Source organism: Hordeum vulgare, chromosome 1H (assembly GCF_904849725.1).
Source record: "Hordeum vulgare subsp. vulgare chromosome 1H, MorexV3_pseudomolecules_assembly, whole genome shotgun sequence".
NCBI classification, from domain to species: Eukaryota; Viridiplantae; Streptophyta; class Magnoliopsida; order Poales; family Poaceae; genus Hordeum; species Hordeum vulgare.
In genome coordinates this window covers 323643860-323660592 of record NC_058518.1, presented here as the reverse complement: position 1 = coordinate 323660592, position 16733 = coordinate 323643860, and the positions used below count along the sequence as shown (strand labels likewise).

The following is a 16733-nucleotide window of genomic DNA, read 5'->3' as shown; positions in this document are numbered from 1 at the left end:
CACAACACGACGAAGGCAGAGAGATGAGCTATGGCGTTTGGGGAGAAATGGTGGAGCTGCGCCCCGAAGTGGTTCATAATACCTTTGAAAAAGGGATGAGGAGGCACAGTGAAACCTCGGTGCACGTGGCTGAGCAGCAAGACACGCTCCCCCTCCCGGGGCGCCGGCTCGGTCTCGCCCTCCTCCGGCAACCTCCACGACTTGTGCGCAATCATTCCGTGCTCCACCAACTCCAGCAATTTCTCCTCCGTCACCGTGGAGGGAAGGAAATCCCCCTGGATCCACCCCGCCGGTAGCGCTCGCTGCCTTCGCTGAGCAGGAGCCGCCGCCTTCCCCTTCTTCTTCCACGCCTCTAGCTTGCTAGTCTGCCCCTTTGTCATGGCGGAGGCTACGAATTCGCGAGGGAGAAGGAGAGGGAAGAAGCTTGGGATGCGGAGGGGATGGCGAGAGAAGCGGAGCAAATGCAAGTTATCCGACGAGTGTAACGAAAAAACCCTCGCCGCAGAGGTTTAAATAAGGTTCCGACCGAGTCACTAGCAAGTGGCCCCGAAATCTTATCCCCCGACCGGTCGCGGCGATATCAGTGGAGAAGATGAAGGCGCGGGAATCGAGGCGTCATGTACTACTCGAGTGCGATGTCGTCATCCCCGCTGAGCGCGCGGCGACCGAAATTTGAGGATCCCAGAAAATCCGCCGCTGTTAGTTGACTGGTCACGTCAAAAGATAGCACGGAAGCACTCGGTCCCCGATAGTTCGTTTCGCAAATTCATCCACTCGGATCGTTGGTCAAAGAAGATAAAATGGATCGAGGCAAGCAACGCCAAAGTCGCATCCGTACTCCAAGCATCGCTTCGCCGTTCCAACCCCAATCCATTCGAGGACTAATGATGGGGTTATAGTCCTAGGGTAGGGTCATAGGCCTGCCCTATAAGTCCCACCCAAGGACTACCCTTCATAAGGGATAAGGCCCTTAGTCAGTTCCGACTGAACTAAGGACTTTCCATCATCCAGTCGGTAACGAATCCTCCACCATCCAGTCGGAGACGAGCATTCGGAGTGTATCAAACTAACCGACTGGATTCCACTCTGTGCATCGTAACCCTCGTGGAGGGAAACGGTCGTACGTTTCCCTGTGCCTTTATTAGCATTTAAGACATACATTACCTGTAACGTAGGCATTTATTCGCCACTACTCCACCCTTGTGCACCGAACCGTTGTGAAGGGCATCACACTCTATATAAGCCGCCCTTCCCCACTGGTGCAGGGGTTAGCAATTCACTGTAATCCATATTCCACTCGACAACAAGCTCCCAAGAGCACTGAGACGTAGGGCTATTACCACCACCGTAGAGGGGCCTGAACTCATACAACCTCGTTGTAGCTAAGACTCTGCCCATCCTTTCGTACCCTACACATCTACTGTCGGGCTTATACCCACGACAACAGTCGATGCCCTGTGAGACCGGGTCTTCAAGGGCATAAGCTCCTGCAAACAGATAGGAGTGAGTGATATCATTACATTTTCATCTTATTAAATACATGATTTTTTATCATATGATCTACTTACCATTTTCTTCTCCGACATCAAATAGGTCCGGTGTTCAACGTCATAAACATCATTCAAAAGCCACACCATCCTACAAATCACAAAAAAACTCATATTCAAAAAAAAAACTCATCTACTAATCCACTCATCTACATATTACTCATATCCTAACTACTCATATGAATCCACTCATATCCTAACTACTCATTTGAATCTACTCATATCCTAACTACTCATATCAATCTACTCATCTACTCATATCAATCTAGCCAACGTCGGGGGATCAACCTCATAGAGAGATGAGAAACAGAAGAGATTACCTCGTAGCCAACCTTGGGGGATCAATCCACGGAAGAAATCACCAGATCTGAAGGGGGGTGGGGAGGGGATTCGGACTTGGAGTAGAGCGAGCCGCCGCCGGTTTGAATGGGGGAGGGGAATGAGGAGGGGGTGGGGAGGGGGCTGGCCCGTGGTTGTATAAGTCAATGTGTGACGCCTAAGCGTTCGGCGCCACACATTACAATGTGTGACGCCTGAGGCTTAGGCGTCACACTGCGTGGGGGGGGTGGGCCCTCTCTGCCAGGTGGTCAGGGCGTGTGGCGCCGACGGCTTAGGCATCACACAGTGTAGTGTGGCGCCTAGGTGTCGGACGCCACACAAAAGGATCAGACGCGTGAAATCTTTCGCGTTAGGGTTCACTTCGTGAGTTCTTTCGTTCAAGGGGTCATTTTTATCAATTTTGCCCGTCAGTATGGGTTGTAATTTTTTATTTCTCAACCAACTAACCACACGTGTCCATACCAGGGACGCCCGGCCGCTGCCCCTGATCTCAATTGTATTCCGATTAAGTTTCGAAAATGAAATTGTATTCCGATTAACTGTGTGTGTTATCGATAAATTTAGTATTGTTATTATTATTTATAGCAGAGCGGATCGTGTTTAGCCTCAAACCAAACCAAATCAAAAAGAAAGTAAAAGTAAAATCTGTGTCGAGCAGACGAGACGGATCCTCTTTGTCCTCTCACCACCCCTCCACGCGCCTGCCCCACATCGGCGGCGGCGGCGATCCGCCCCTGCCTCTTCTATCTCCCCCGACGACTCGCTGCTGCCAATCCCCCCTTACCCGTACTCCAAGTCGCGCCACCACCATCCTCTTCCCCGACTCGACCGACTCCGTGTTCAAAACGCAACCTAATCCCCAAATCCTGCCCTAGCCTCCACATCCATGGCGCTCCCCACCTTGCCCTTCAACCCCCCCACCCCGCCGCCCCCCGGGTTCCCCGACTCGGCCATCCTCTGCAAGACGGCGCGCGTATCGGCGGACCGGAACGCGACCACCGCCGGGTGCCGCACCGAGGACGGCCAGGCCGTGGAGGTATCCTTCTGGCTCGTCCACCCGCCGGGCATCTCCCACTTCTCCGTCAACTGCCCCGGCATCAATCGCGAGTACGAGGCCTGGCTCGTCTGCGCCGAGGACGCCTTCGTCCTCTTCAGCCTCCAGTACTGGGGCCCCGCCCGCTTCTTCGTCTACACAGCCGGGAAGCACCCGTCCCTACGGCTGCTCCCAAACCCCAGCCTTCCCTACTTCGGCGGGCAGCAGTTTGGCCTCCTGCCCCGCGGCGACGGCGAGCACTACGCCCTGGCCTTCCTCCGCTGCAAGTGGAGTCTCCAAGACGATGTTTGTCGGTTTGATGCCCATGTCTTCTCGTCTGAAACACGGGCATGGACGACCAGGAGGGCATACTTGTCAGACCCCGCTGACAAGCCATTGTGTGGTCGAAATGACCTCTTCAACCAGATCAGGGTTGGAGCAACCTCGCTGGGCTGGTTTGATAACCACCATGGCATTCTCCTTCTTGACCACCTGTTTGCCACGCATCCTGTCATCAGTATAATCCCATTACCGGTGGCAACCGTTGGCTTGCCCATGCCAATCAAACCGGATGACAAGTACATTGCCTCTGAGTATTTCTACAATGTCGCCTGCTGCCATGATCTCATCAAATTCGTCCACATCAAATACGATGACCCTCATGCCTTGGCCAGAGGTTCAGGTTGGAAGGCCACAATGTGGAATATGAATGTCTCTGGGAAAAATTGGTGCAAGGGCTACACAGTTGATGTTGACGAAATCTCGGTTGACAAAAGTTTTTCTGCTAAATTGCCTGAGCTGTGGGATGATGAGACTCAACAACTGCAGTTGAAGAAACTGATGTTCCATGGCCCGATTCTGAGCACACTCAATGACGATTTGCTTTACATGATGGCCAAGGTGAAGCATGATGACGACACAGCCTGGACCATCGCTATTGACATGAAACATGCAGCTCTCAAGGCACTGGCCAAATTTTCTGTCGGACCGAACCAACAACTCCTCACCACAGCCTGCTTCTCATGCGTCTTCCCCAAGTACCTCAACATTCCCCCAGGTGCTTCTTCCTTCTTTCTCCCCATGTGATTTAACCAGCAATGCTATCTTCGAATTCTTGGTTTGTATGCTAGTAATATATGTAACTTATAAGTGCTCATGATAACGTCTGACTTTTGACACTATTTGGGCTCTTCGGATTAATTAGTTTAGCTGTTCGTTAACATTAGAAATAGACTAGGGTTTGCCATGCATTGTTTCATGCTATGCTATCCTATCCATCGGGTTCTTGGTTTTCTGTTTGTTATGAATTGTACATTTCAGTACCAAGTATTGACACTGTTGCCATTGGACTTTTTAGCTGTTTGTTAACCCTCATCATACATGTTACGCGTTAGAAACTGACATGAGGCAGCAGACGGCACACACAAAATGTGCTGCCAGTATGTACCATTTATCTATAAAGACCGCGGCCAGTCATACAGGGTAGACATACTGCATGCTAAAAGTATGCAAGGTGAGACAGCTGCTGTCATCAGCAGAGATAATTAACTTGTTTTATTAGCATAGTGTTACGATAATTGAGGCCGTAATGAACCGCCTCATTCCATTCCTTCTATAAACAGAAATGAATTGTTGATGCCAATTCAAATCCATTCCTGGAATCAAATTTAAGTATCAAACGAGAGATAAGTTTATCATCAAGTGCTGTTTGCACTACAGAATACCGAAGCACAAGTACCTCTTGTGCAAACTGCACAGTGCCTCATCTATCATGAAAATGCCACCACGTTGTCATCCAAACCTCATGTGTTACAGCAGTCAGCTAGATCCATTGTCCTTCCATCATTACGTTATCGGTCCTTCATATCATTTCTGGTTGAGCAACTTCTGCACATCCCAAACCCCACTTTACCACTGTGGATGGCCTTGACTGTTGTACTTGTGCTGCGTCGCTCTCTGGTACTAATGCGTAGCTCACTGCTGTGACTGTGGCTACGCGAGTAACTTTTGTAGCACCAGGGCTTTATCTCAAAAGCGTTCATGTTGTCTTCGTGATTAGATTACGATCCTATGGTTGTGGGGGCACTAAGGTTGATGCCTTCTTCCATTAAAATTGCTCCCTTGAGAAGTTAATTGCAGTTCTCCCCAATCTTGTGTATGTAACTTTTTATTTGACCAATTTTTCAGGGGCAGAAATGTATGATCCCTTGGAAATGCACTTTAAGAGGTAATTCATGTATTGCTATGCTACCATTACTTGTTCCAGTTTTCTTTTTTCTTTTTAATTTGCATGACATCTTGTTGAATTCTGCTGCTGATGTTGCATGACTGTTGCCAGGATGAGTTTGGTGCAGTTTGTTATGCAAGTGCAGCGGACTCGAGAATGGTTCAGGGAACTTGGTAATTGATTAGTCCACTCTTGATATATTTAGCCTTTTATACTGGCTTTGGTTCTAATATATCACATGTGCAAGTGAATGTGTGCCAACTTCAATCAAGTGGATATTTAGGGTCTTGATCTTAAATGATTTTCCTTGTGGCCATATGCAATTGTGTTAGTTTAATACGCAATATTACTCTGATCGGGTCAAGTATAATATCTTTGAATATCTTTAGATTTCCCCCTTCATTTGTGTCCGATAGAAATGTTAAGCAAGTACTGCCCTTGAAGCATTATTTCCTGCTGCTGCACATATACCATCTTACAAAGTTGTGACTGTCATGACTAGAAGATCCACATCTGTGTGGTGCTTTGCAGATCTATTCTTAGATTGTGACTTGCCAACTTACAAGGAATCCAAACCACTGCTTACTGAGTGCTGCCCAGTATCCTCTTTGTGTGTACATATTCGTGCGGTAAGTTCTGTTCTGGTGACTCATAGGTGTAGTCCTTGAACATATATTTGTATTTGCACCCACAAGCTTCAAATTATTTATCATCTCTTCGAACTACGCACACAGTTGCTAGCAATTTTATATTCCTCTAATATGCTTTTGGTTTCAAATGATGAGATCTCAATTTTCCTGAATCCTATAACATTTTGATGCAGCTACTGAAATATGCTACTTGCACTGATGAAGCCTCCAATAATATGCAACATCTCTTACGGTATATAAACGCAGAAACCTGTTCATGTACTTGTTTACCGGAATTAGGTTAGTGTTATTTCTGACTATAATGTCTATGTTTCCTAGAGCATTTGAGGGTTTTGACATGCTGCTAACCGAGTCATTTAATGAGCAAGCAAGTGATGAGACCCTGAGGAGCAAAATCATTGTAGCCCTTCCAATTTTAGACAAGTAATTGAAAACCATACACACGTGTCTACTTCATTACCAAAAAAAAGATTTGTTGATCTTTCTATACCTTCCCCTCTTTGCAGTCTTTTGCACAGTATGCTACCAACAGTGGTTCCTGAAGGAAGGTGCCAAGGCGGAGTAGGAATATTTGAACAGTATGAGAAGTCAGGCTATACAAAGAAGGGCCACCAGTCGTGTGGCTCTACTGCTGACAAGGTTTGCTACAGCAAGAAGCGAAACCGTGCAAAGAAAAGGACCCACAAGCAGCAGCAAGAGATTTCCAAGCCCAATTACTTTGGGGGGAATGTGGCTTTGAACCGCTGGTGGTACTTGGGCGGCTACATGCTGATGTCTATCGGTATGCTGGCGCTGTGCTGGATGATCCTAACCACTTTGGAAGTATGGACTGAACCAGCCACCTCCAACCTGACGCTGCGATCCTTCGGAACCAAACTGAGTGTGATCTACAAATACTACACTGACACATGGTCTGAGGATGGAAGATCTTGCAGGAGATGCTAGCTTAGGTCATTCGTCTTGGTCTTTTGCCTTTTATAATTGTCCTGTGATGAAACCACCCTACGGAATCATGTACATGTTCTAGCCAGGTTTGGGGGCTGAGTATCTGGAGCCGTAGCAGGTTTGGGTGTGAGTGTCGTTTTTTTTTTTGTCAATCATCTCCTTTATTCATTCATAATGATGTTAGTATCCTTTACAATGTAAGTTATACCCACGTCAGGGGTGGAGGATATCCACCCCGAGACCAGGAGGGGGAGAAAATCTAGCTCTCTTGGCCAGTTTCATGAGCTAGCTACCTGATTACTTTCTCTATTACAATGATCATACATAACATGACTAAAATCTAGCTGATGGCACTAGCTACTGAAGAAGAATTACCATTGATGAGGGCTGTGGGCGGAGTTGCGTGATAGACACGCCTCCGGAATCCAATGAAGAACAACGATTACTTAGGATCAGCTTGCGGATTTGCAGTTTCTTCTCTGTTGTTCCGCTTCATCTCATTTAGGGATGACAATGGGTACCCATTACCCGCGTACCCTGTGGGTAAAAACCCTATTAGGGTAAGGGTATGGGTCAACAAAATACCCATGGGTACATAAAGCGGAAAATTTGAAACTCATCGGTATAGTGAGTACTGGTATGGTTTAATATAATTCACACCCGTGTACCCACGTACCCGCATATAATTTAGAAAATTAGACTGAAATATTATTTATAAACATATTAAACGTATTATATGTACAAAAATCCTGCTGCTAGTCCACGTCCAGAATGTGTTGTTGTTAGGAGTATGTATTGTTGTTAAGAAGTGTTGTTGTTTATACATTATTATTATAATTGTTGTTTATGACTATGTAATACTCTAATTGATGTGTTGCAAATATGAGTAATTACACCCGCGGATACCCATTTATCCTGACGGGTGATGGGTATAGAAAAAAATTGTACCCATCAATGGATATGGCTGATAGGTAAGATTTGGGATGGCGGATAAAGGTATGGGGTGGCTCCATCCGCATCCAAACCTGGTGGGTACCATCTCTAATCTCATTCGATCCAAACCTCCTCAGATACATTCTTATCATCCAAGGAAATGAGTTGAACCGTGGAAGTACCAGTGATTTGGGTTGTCGGAATAGCTGGTACGACCACCGTTGCCCGTCTTTTATTCTGCTTAGGTCCATGTGCTTCGTGTTTTGGCCATCATTTTCTCATACAAAGTTTGATTTGGTGTTCTTAGGCTCGTTGGGTTTGTACTATCAAAATGGACTGTGCGTTGCAACGGGAGAAAAAAACATAATCTTCAATGATGATGCCCACATTATGTTCACACATCATCGTTTGATTTTAAAATTTTGTGCGTAAATGAAAGATGTTTTTTCTTTTAAATTTATTCACAAGTTGAAGCAATCTTTACATTTTCAAAAAAAATAAATCATGGTTGTCAAAAATCTTGGTAACTCAAAGAATTATTTTTAATTTCAAGATTTTTTTTTAGAAAATATATAATAATAATCCAATCCATCCAACAATTAATTCTTCAAAAATCACACGGATATATTTTCACAAAGACTTAGAAGCATTATTGTTTAACTACATACATTAGATCTTTCATGAACAATTTTACAAATATGAGAACAATTTTAAAATCGAGAACATTTTTTACAGTTTACAAACATTTACTAAAAATCGTGAATATTTATTATATTTCAAACGGGTTTAATTTTTTTTTGAATTGGCGATCAATTCTAGAAAAGACGAACATAATTTTTGATGTTGGAGGATTTTACTATAAATTCACAAACATTTTTGAAACGCATGAAGTTTTTCAGAATAAACAAACATTTTTATAAGTCAGTAATATATTTATTAAATTCACAAAAATTTTAGGACATTTTTTAAATGCATTAACATATTTTGAATTAGAAAGCATTTTGTTAAATGCTTTTAATAATTTTTAATACATGGAGTTTGATTTGAAATCATGGACTTTTCTTACTTTACAAACATTTTTTGAACTTGCAAACATTTTGTTGTATATGCAAGCATTTTTTACAAAAACTCCGAGCAGTTTTTGAAGTCACAAATATTTTATTGTATATGCAAGCATTTTTTTACAAAAACTCCGAGCAGTTTTTAAATAATAATGGTAATGAAAGGGATTTCTTTGGTGGGATCTATGCCACTCGCATAGCAAATTTTCTTGGAGTACCCATCCGCGAAGGAGATTCCTCGCTCCATACAACTTTCCTTGATCGCGCCGCTTTGACACGCTTTCAGTTCCTTGAGAGGGATGATGAATCCCTCCTGTTGGGGCATAGTTTATGCCTAAGTAATTTTGGTGATTGATGACAGTTCCATACAGGACTAACCGTGTGTGTTAAGGTTTCACATAACACACGTCAACGGCACAAGACGACTCGTCTCCTCATTCATGGAACGGAAGCACGACGCTTTCTACGATTCTCTTTATTTGAGTCATAGGAAAGCCGTACTATTAAGAGGGGATCCGTAGTGGAAAGGTTTGGGTGGAATCTATCTTTGCACACGCACACTTCACATTCTCCCCTTTCCTTCATCTTTGGAGCGGCCCCCGCCACTTTGTTTCTCGCATCTTTGCAAAATGGTCCCCAGCGTTAGTACCGCTGGCTCTAGCGGTAGTACCGCTGGATTGCTGGCGGTAGTACCGCTGCAGCCAGCGGTAGTACCGCTAGCTAGCGGTAGTATCGTCCCTGGCCAGCGGTAGTACCGCTCCAGGAGCTTTGTTCCACCTGCCTAGCGGTAGTTCGTGGACGGACCTTATTGCGAAGACTTTCTTGGCGGTAGTAGTGCTTCTGCACTACCAAAGGGCCAGCGGTACTACCGCTGGTGTCAGCGGTAGTACCGCTGGGGAGCCCCAGCGGTAGTACCGCTGCATCCAGCGGTAGTACCGCCCCTGTTCAGCGGTAGTACCGCTGGAGTGCCAACGGTAGTACCGCTGCAGCCAGCGGTAGTACCGCTGGAGCTCGGGCAGAGAGTGGGAAAACGGTCTGATTTCCCCCCCCACTATATAAAGGGTTCTTCTAGCTAAGGAACTCTTATCTCTTACCTCTCTAAGCTCCATTGTTGCGCCCCAAGCTCAAAAGTGCCCGATCTTTCTCCCTAGCCAATCAAACTTGTTGATTCTTTAGGGATTGGTTGAGAAGGCCTAGATCCACACTTCCACCAAGAGAAAAGTTGATTCCCCCACCAATCCCTTGCGGATCTTGTTACTCTTGGGTGTTTGAGCATCCTAGACGGTTGAGGTCACCTCGAAGCCATATTCCATTGTGGTGAAGCTTCGTGGTTTAGTTGGGAGCCTCCAAGCTTTGTGTGGAGTTGCCCCAACCTTGTTTGTAAAGGTTCGGTCGCCGTCTTCAAGGGCACCTATAGTGGAATCACGGTACCTTGCATCGTGCAAGGGCGTGAGGAGGATACGGTGGTCCTAGTGGCTTTTTGGGGAGCATTGTGCCTCCACACCGCTCCAACGGAGACGTACTTCCTGTCAAAGGGAAGGAACTTCGGTAACACATCCTCGTCTCCATCGGTTCCACTTGTGGTTATCTCTATCCTTTACTTTGTATTTGCTTATGCTCGTGACTATATCTTACTTGTCTTAATAGCTCTCGTTGTTAGCTTCTATAGGGTTCACCTCATTGTTGTATTATTTGTGAACCCGTAGGGTGTTTACCTTAACTTGCTAAGATTAATTAAAAAGTGGTCGTTGTCTATTCACCCCCCTCTAGCCAACCATATCGATCCTTTCAATTGGTATCAGAGCCATGTCTCTTTATTAAGGGTTTAACCACCCGAAGAGTATGGAAGGCGAAGAGGGAATTAATCATGGGCAACCCGAGGCCATGGACTTGACTTCGGTCACAAGGGCCGACTTGAATACGGCTATGGCCGCTCTCAAGACGTCCTTGACGAACGAGGTCAAGACCATGCTTAAAGAGTTAACTGAGGGATTTAAAAGTTCACCCGAACCGACTATAGTGGTTAAACCCACCGTTTCCGATTCGGAGGCCAACTCCTCTAAGGAAGCGGCTAAAGGTATGCAACCTCCCTCGTCTCATGAAAAGGATGGGACTGGAACATATGCCTCAGTTCCACCCCCCATGGTCTATGGAGGATCCGTTCCCGCACCACGTCTTAATCCTGTTGGTCCTCCTCCTAAGCTTGTGAAAGGTGACTTTGCTAACTGGGTATTTTCTATTAAGTCTCATTTGAATCACAGCTCAATAAACTTGTGGAGAATCATTGAGCAAGGATATTATCCCCATGATCCAAGCAACCTCACTCCGAGAGAAGATGCAGACAATCAATACAATCACTCTGCTTTGTTTATTCTCCAGTCTGCCGTGCCACCTGAAGATCTTGCCCACTTACGTCCCTTCACATTGGCCAAGGATTGTTGGGAGCATATTATGGTGTTGTACAAGGGAAGCTCAAGCATTCAACGATCCAACTATGAAGTGATACTTGATAAGGTCGATGATTTTGTGATGAAGGAAGACGAGGACCCTCGTGATCTCTATCGGAGGGTGACTGCTATTGCTGTGGCACTAAAGGATCATGGGAGTAAGGATGTGGATGATACATGGGTCAAGCGCAAGTTTCTCAAAGCCATCATGCCTTTCAACAAAGCCATGTCATCTGTCATTCGTCAGCGGCCAGACTTCCACTCCTTGTCTTCCAGTGAAGTGTTGGATGAGTTCATAGCAATGTCAATCATGAACGAAACAGCCGACAATGCTCTTGCTCGTGTTCGATCAAAGACAACTTCACCCAACCTTGTGTTGAAAGCAAGAGCAATGCTTGAAGAAGAAGAAGAAGATGAGGAAGAGGAGAGCTGCCCTGAAGACACAAAGTATGCCTATCATGAGCACATGGCTCTTGCATCAAGGCAATTCTGGGGCAATAAAAGGAACTCAAGACCCAACTTCACCAAGAACAACTCGAGTGGATTCAAACCCAAGCAACGAGTAAGGACATGTTATAACTGTGGCAACGTAAGTCACTTCATGGCAGAATGTCCCTATGAGAAAAGGGAAGACAACGGAGGCAAGCTCATTCGCAAAGACAAAACCAAATCATTTCCAATCAAGAACAACTTTGTGAAGAAACCTCACCCAAAAGGGATGGTGGCCCTGGAAGAGTATCCTTCCGATGATGATGGTGATGATGATACAGTGGCAATGGCAACTGTTGCTATTGCCACTACCTCTTCCCAGAAGGTGTCTCTCTTCAACGCCCCCAACGAGAACCACATCATCAAGTGCCTCATGGCAAAAGGTATCAATCAGGTAACTCCCATCATTAAGACCAACATTGCTTCTGCTCCTTCATTGTTAAATTGTGTTGAAGATAGTGATGTTGGGGAACTTAATAAGCATGATCTTGATAAGTTTCTGTGCACTATTAAGGGAGAACCCAAGAAGCACTTTGTTGCTCTCTTGGAACAACTGGGTGAGGCCACTGACCTCATTGAGTCTCATGAGGAGACCATCTCCGAGCTTCAGGGACATAGTCGTGACTATGCCGATGAAATTGCCGAATTATCTAGTGCTCTAGAGGAAGAGCGCACTCTTCGTTTGGCTCTTGAGGAGTCATGTAACGATGACTGCGCTAAAATGCAAAAGAAACTAGATCATGATGTTGTTCTTACTTGCATGCTTAAATCTGAAAAGTATGCTCTTGAGGTTGGCCATGACAGACTCAAAGAGGAGTTTGACATACTTGACAAGGCCCACAAAGCCTTGAAAGGTGCTCATTTCTCTCTGAAAGAGTCTTATGATCAACTCCAAGCAAAGCTTACCAAGGAGATCTCTACTTGTCCTCCCTTTGTGTTAATTGATAATACTTGTGCAACTAACCCCTGTTGTGAGCATGTTCATCTTGTGGAGGAAAATGCCAAGTTAAAGGAGAAACTTGAGAAGGGCCTTGTGGCATGCATACAAGGTGAGAAGAGTCTGAACGATCTCTTGAGCACTCAAAAGGGTGATGTAGGAAAGGAAGGACTTGGACTTACCTCCAAGTCAAAAGGTAAAAGGAAGAACAAGAACAAACGATCTCTCACCCTCATGGACATCTTCGTCAAAGAGGGTGAGGGGACTCAGAAGGTGAACAGGAACAAGGTGGACTATGGGAACCCCAAGAAGGGCAAAACCGTTCCTACTAACACAGCCGACAAACTCAATTCTTCTTATGTTTTATGTTGTGCTAGTGATGGGCATGTTTATGCCAGATTTGTTGGTTCCTACGATGAAGATATTGAATGGGCTATCTGGGTTCCTAAGACCCTTGTCTCTAACATGAAAGGACCCATTAAAAAATGGGTACCTAAAACCAAGCCTTGATCTATTGCAGGAGTTTGCTTCCGGTGGGGTGTCATGGTTGCTCGATAGTGGAGCAACAAATCATATGACCGGAAGCAAGGACTTAGTGGTGGATGTGCATCCTTCTCCATCTATGCCCACCCATGTCCAATTCGCCGATGCATCCTCTTCAAAGGTATTGGGATTTGGTAAGGTGGTCGTCTCTCAAGATTTATCTATTGAGAAGGTCATGCTTTTTGAGTCACTTGCCTACAATTTACTTTCGGTTCGTCAACTTGCAATTATGGGTTTTTCCACATTCTTTAATATTGACACTGTGGTCCTCCTAAGGAGCAAGACTCTTAAAGTAGCCTATGTTGGACATGTCGAAAATGGTCTTTATGTGGTGAACTTCTCAAAGCGACCCACTAAGTCTGCGACATGTTTAATGGCTAAAGTTGACGTGGGCTGGCTTTGGCATCGCCGTTTAGCTCATGTCAATATGAGATCTTTGCAAAGTCTTCTGACAGTGGACCATGTTCGTGGACTAACAAATGTGAGCTTTGCTAAAGATCGTATCTGCAGTGCTTGCATTGAAGGAAAGATTCATGAAACTGCTCATCGTCCAACGACTCTTATCTACACCAAGAGGCCATTGGAACTTCTCCATATGGATCTGTTTGGTCCTCCAACATTTGATAGTCTTGGAGGCAGAAAATATTGCTTAGTGATTGTTGACGACTACTCAAGATATACCTGGGTATAGTTCTTTAAAAGGAAGAGTGAAACTCAACAAACGGTCATCAACTTTGCTAATGAAGCGCAACGTCAACATGAAGCAAAGATCTTGATGATTAGGAGTGACAACGGCACCGAGTTCAAGAACTACACCTTAGATGAGTTTCTAGGTGATGAGGGAATAGAACACCAATATTATGCACCATATACCCCTCAGCAAAATGGTGTGGCAGAAAGGAAGAACTGGACCTTGATAGACGCTGCAAGAACAATGATGGCAGAATTCAAATCTCCATATAACTTCTGGGCAGAGGCCATCAACACAGCATGTCATGCATCCAATCGGCTCTACATCCGCAAAGGCTTGAACAAGACTCCTTATGAGATTCTAACTGGAAACAAACCCAATCTCAAGTACTTCCGGGTATTCGGTTGTAAGTGTTTCATTCTCAAGAAAGGAGCACGATTAGCTAAATTTGATTCTAGAGCACATGAGGGTATCTTTGTTGGTTATGCTACAAACTCTCATGCTTACCGTGTCCTCAACAAGTCCACCGGACTAATTGAGGAGACGTGTAACATAGAGTTTGATGAAAATAATGGCTCCCAAGTGGAGCAAAGTGGTCTTTGTGATATAGGTGATGAAATTCCTCCCGAAGCCATAAGAAGAATGGGGATTGGTCAAATACTCCCCATTGAGGAACCCTTTGTGGCCGAAGGAGAAGGACAATGCTCTACTCAAGTGGAGCCATCACCCCCACAAGCCCCACACGCTTCCGATGAACAAAGAGAAGACTCTCAACAAATTGAACAAGCTCAAGGTCAAGATCAATTGCCCAACAATGGTGATGTGTCCCATGATATTCAAGAACTACCCCAAGACTCCGAATCGGCTCATGATCAAGATCAAGTGCAACCCCGAGATTCAGACCAAGTAGAAGCACAAGATCAAGATCAAGAGCAACCACTAATACAAGAACAAACTAGTGAACCTGCTCAAGTCGAAGGACAAGATGATCAGGAGACTGTCTCACAATTCCCGCCTGGAGCTCCAACAACCGGCTCAAGACGCAAGGGCAAGCAAAAGAACAAGTCGATGCTCCCCCATTATCTAATGAAGAACTCTCGGAGCGTCGAGCAGCCAAGAATGCGAACAAGCTGAGAGTCAAGTCACATCTTATGAAGAATGTACTTGGCAGTTTAAAAAGGGGAGTATCCACCCGTCAACAACTTTGGAATTATTGTGAGCATCACGCGTTTGTCTCGTATTGTGAACCTCAACAGGTACAGGAAGCGCTCGATGATGAGGATTGGCTTATGGCCATGCACGAAGAACTTAACAACTTCGAGCGCAACCAAGTCTGGGATTTAGTGCCTCGGCCAACGGAGGAACATAATGTCATCGGGACCAAATGGATATTCAAGAACAAGCAAGATGCCAATGGAATTGTGATTCGAAACAAGGCAAGATTGGTGGCTCAAGGCTACTCCCAAGTCGAGGGTATCGACTACGGTGAAAACTTTGCCCCTGTTGCTCGTCTAGAATCTATTCGCATGTTACTTGCATTTGCTTCTCATCATAACTTCAAATTACAACAAATGGATGTGAAAAGTGCTTTTCTTAATGGTCCTTTGAATGAGTTGGTCTATGTCAAACAACCCCCGGGATTCGAACATCCCAAGCTCCCCAATCACGTGTACAAACTTAATAAGGCACTCTATGGCCTTAAACAAGCCCCACGCGCGTGGTATGAGTATCTTACTGAGTTGTTACAAGATCGTGGGTTTGAAATTGGGAAGATAGATCCCACTCTTTTTACTAAGAGGGTTAAAGGGGATTTGTTCATATGCCAACTATATGTTGATGATATTATCTTTGGCTCTCCTAACATTTCATTCAATGAAGAATTTGCTGCACTAATGACTGAGAAGTTTGAGATGTCCATGATGGGAGAGTTGAAGTTCTTCCTCGGGTTCGAGATTAGACAAGGTCTAGAAGGGACATTCATCAAACAAGCCAAGTACACTAAAGACATGCTCAAACGGTTCGAGCTCGAAGATGTCAAGCCGGTCAAGTTCCCCATGCCAACAAGATGCAAGCTTGACAGTGATCCCAATGGTAAAGCAGTAGATCAAAAGGTATACCGCTCCATGATTGGATCCCTCCTTTACCTTTGTGCATCTAGACCGGATATTATGTTGAGTGTAGGGATATGTGCACGGTTTCAATCCGCACCAAAAGAAAGTCATTACATGGCTGTTAAGCGAATCTTTCGATATTTGGCTCATACCCCAAACTTTGGCCTCTGGTATCCCAAAGGAGCAAACTTCAATCTAGTTGGCTATTCTGACTCAGATTGGGCAGGAGATTGTGTGGAGAGGAAGTCAACGTCTGGAGGATGCCAATTCCTTGGTCGCTCTTTGGTAAGTTGGTCTTCAAAGAAGCAGAATTGCGTCTCCTTATCATCCACCGAAGCTGAGTATGTGGCAGCTGCAAGTTGTTGTGCACAATTGCTATGGATGAGGCAGACTTTAAAGGATTATGGTGTCACTTGTGACAAAGTGCCTCTTCTATGTGAAAATCAAAGCGCTATCAAGATTTCCCTCAACCCAGTGCAACATATCAAAACCAAACATATTGATATTCGTCATCACTTCATTCGTGAACATATCAAGCTAGGTGATATTGAGGTTCACTTCATCAACACTGAAGAGCAACTTGCAGATATTTTCACTAAGCCTCTAGATGAAGCAAGGTTCCGGGAGTTAAGGCATGAGCTGAATATCATTGATTCAAGTAATGTGGATTGAAACTAGGCATATTGCACCTCACTTTGCATTCCATCTTGGTCTAGATGTAGGCATGGACATAGGGGGAGTGTTGTTCTCTCAATGAACTTTCCCTCCCCCCATTATGCA

At 45.1% G+C, this 16733-nt stretch overlaps 1 protein-coding gene across 1 annotated transcript; it reads left to right on the top strand.

Moving 5' to 3' along the window:
• Positions 1-2532: 2532 nt before the first annotated feature.
• Positions 2533-7029, top strand: LOC123433655. Its single transcript, XM_045115463.1, has 7 exons — positions 2533-3976; positions 5107-5146; positions 5258-5319; positions 5678-5775; positions 5970-6028; positions 6115-6219; positions 6303-7029. The coding sequence occupies exons 1-7, from the start codon at positions 2773-2775 to the stop codon at positions 6739-6741; spliced, it is 2007 nt and encodes a 668-aa protein (XP_044971398.1). The 5' UTR covers positions 2533-2772; the 3' UTR covers positions 6742-7029.
• The last annotated feature ends 9704 nt before the right edge of the window (positions 7030-16733 follow it).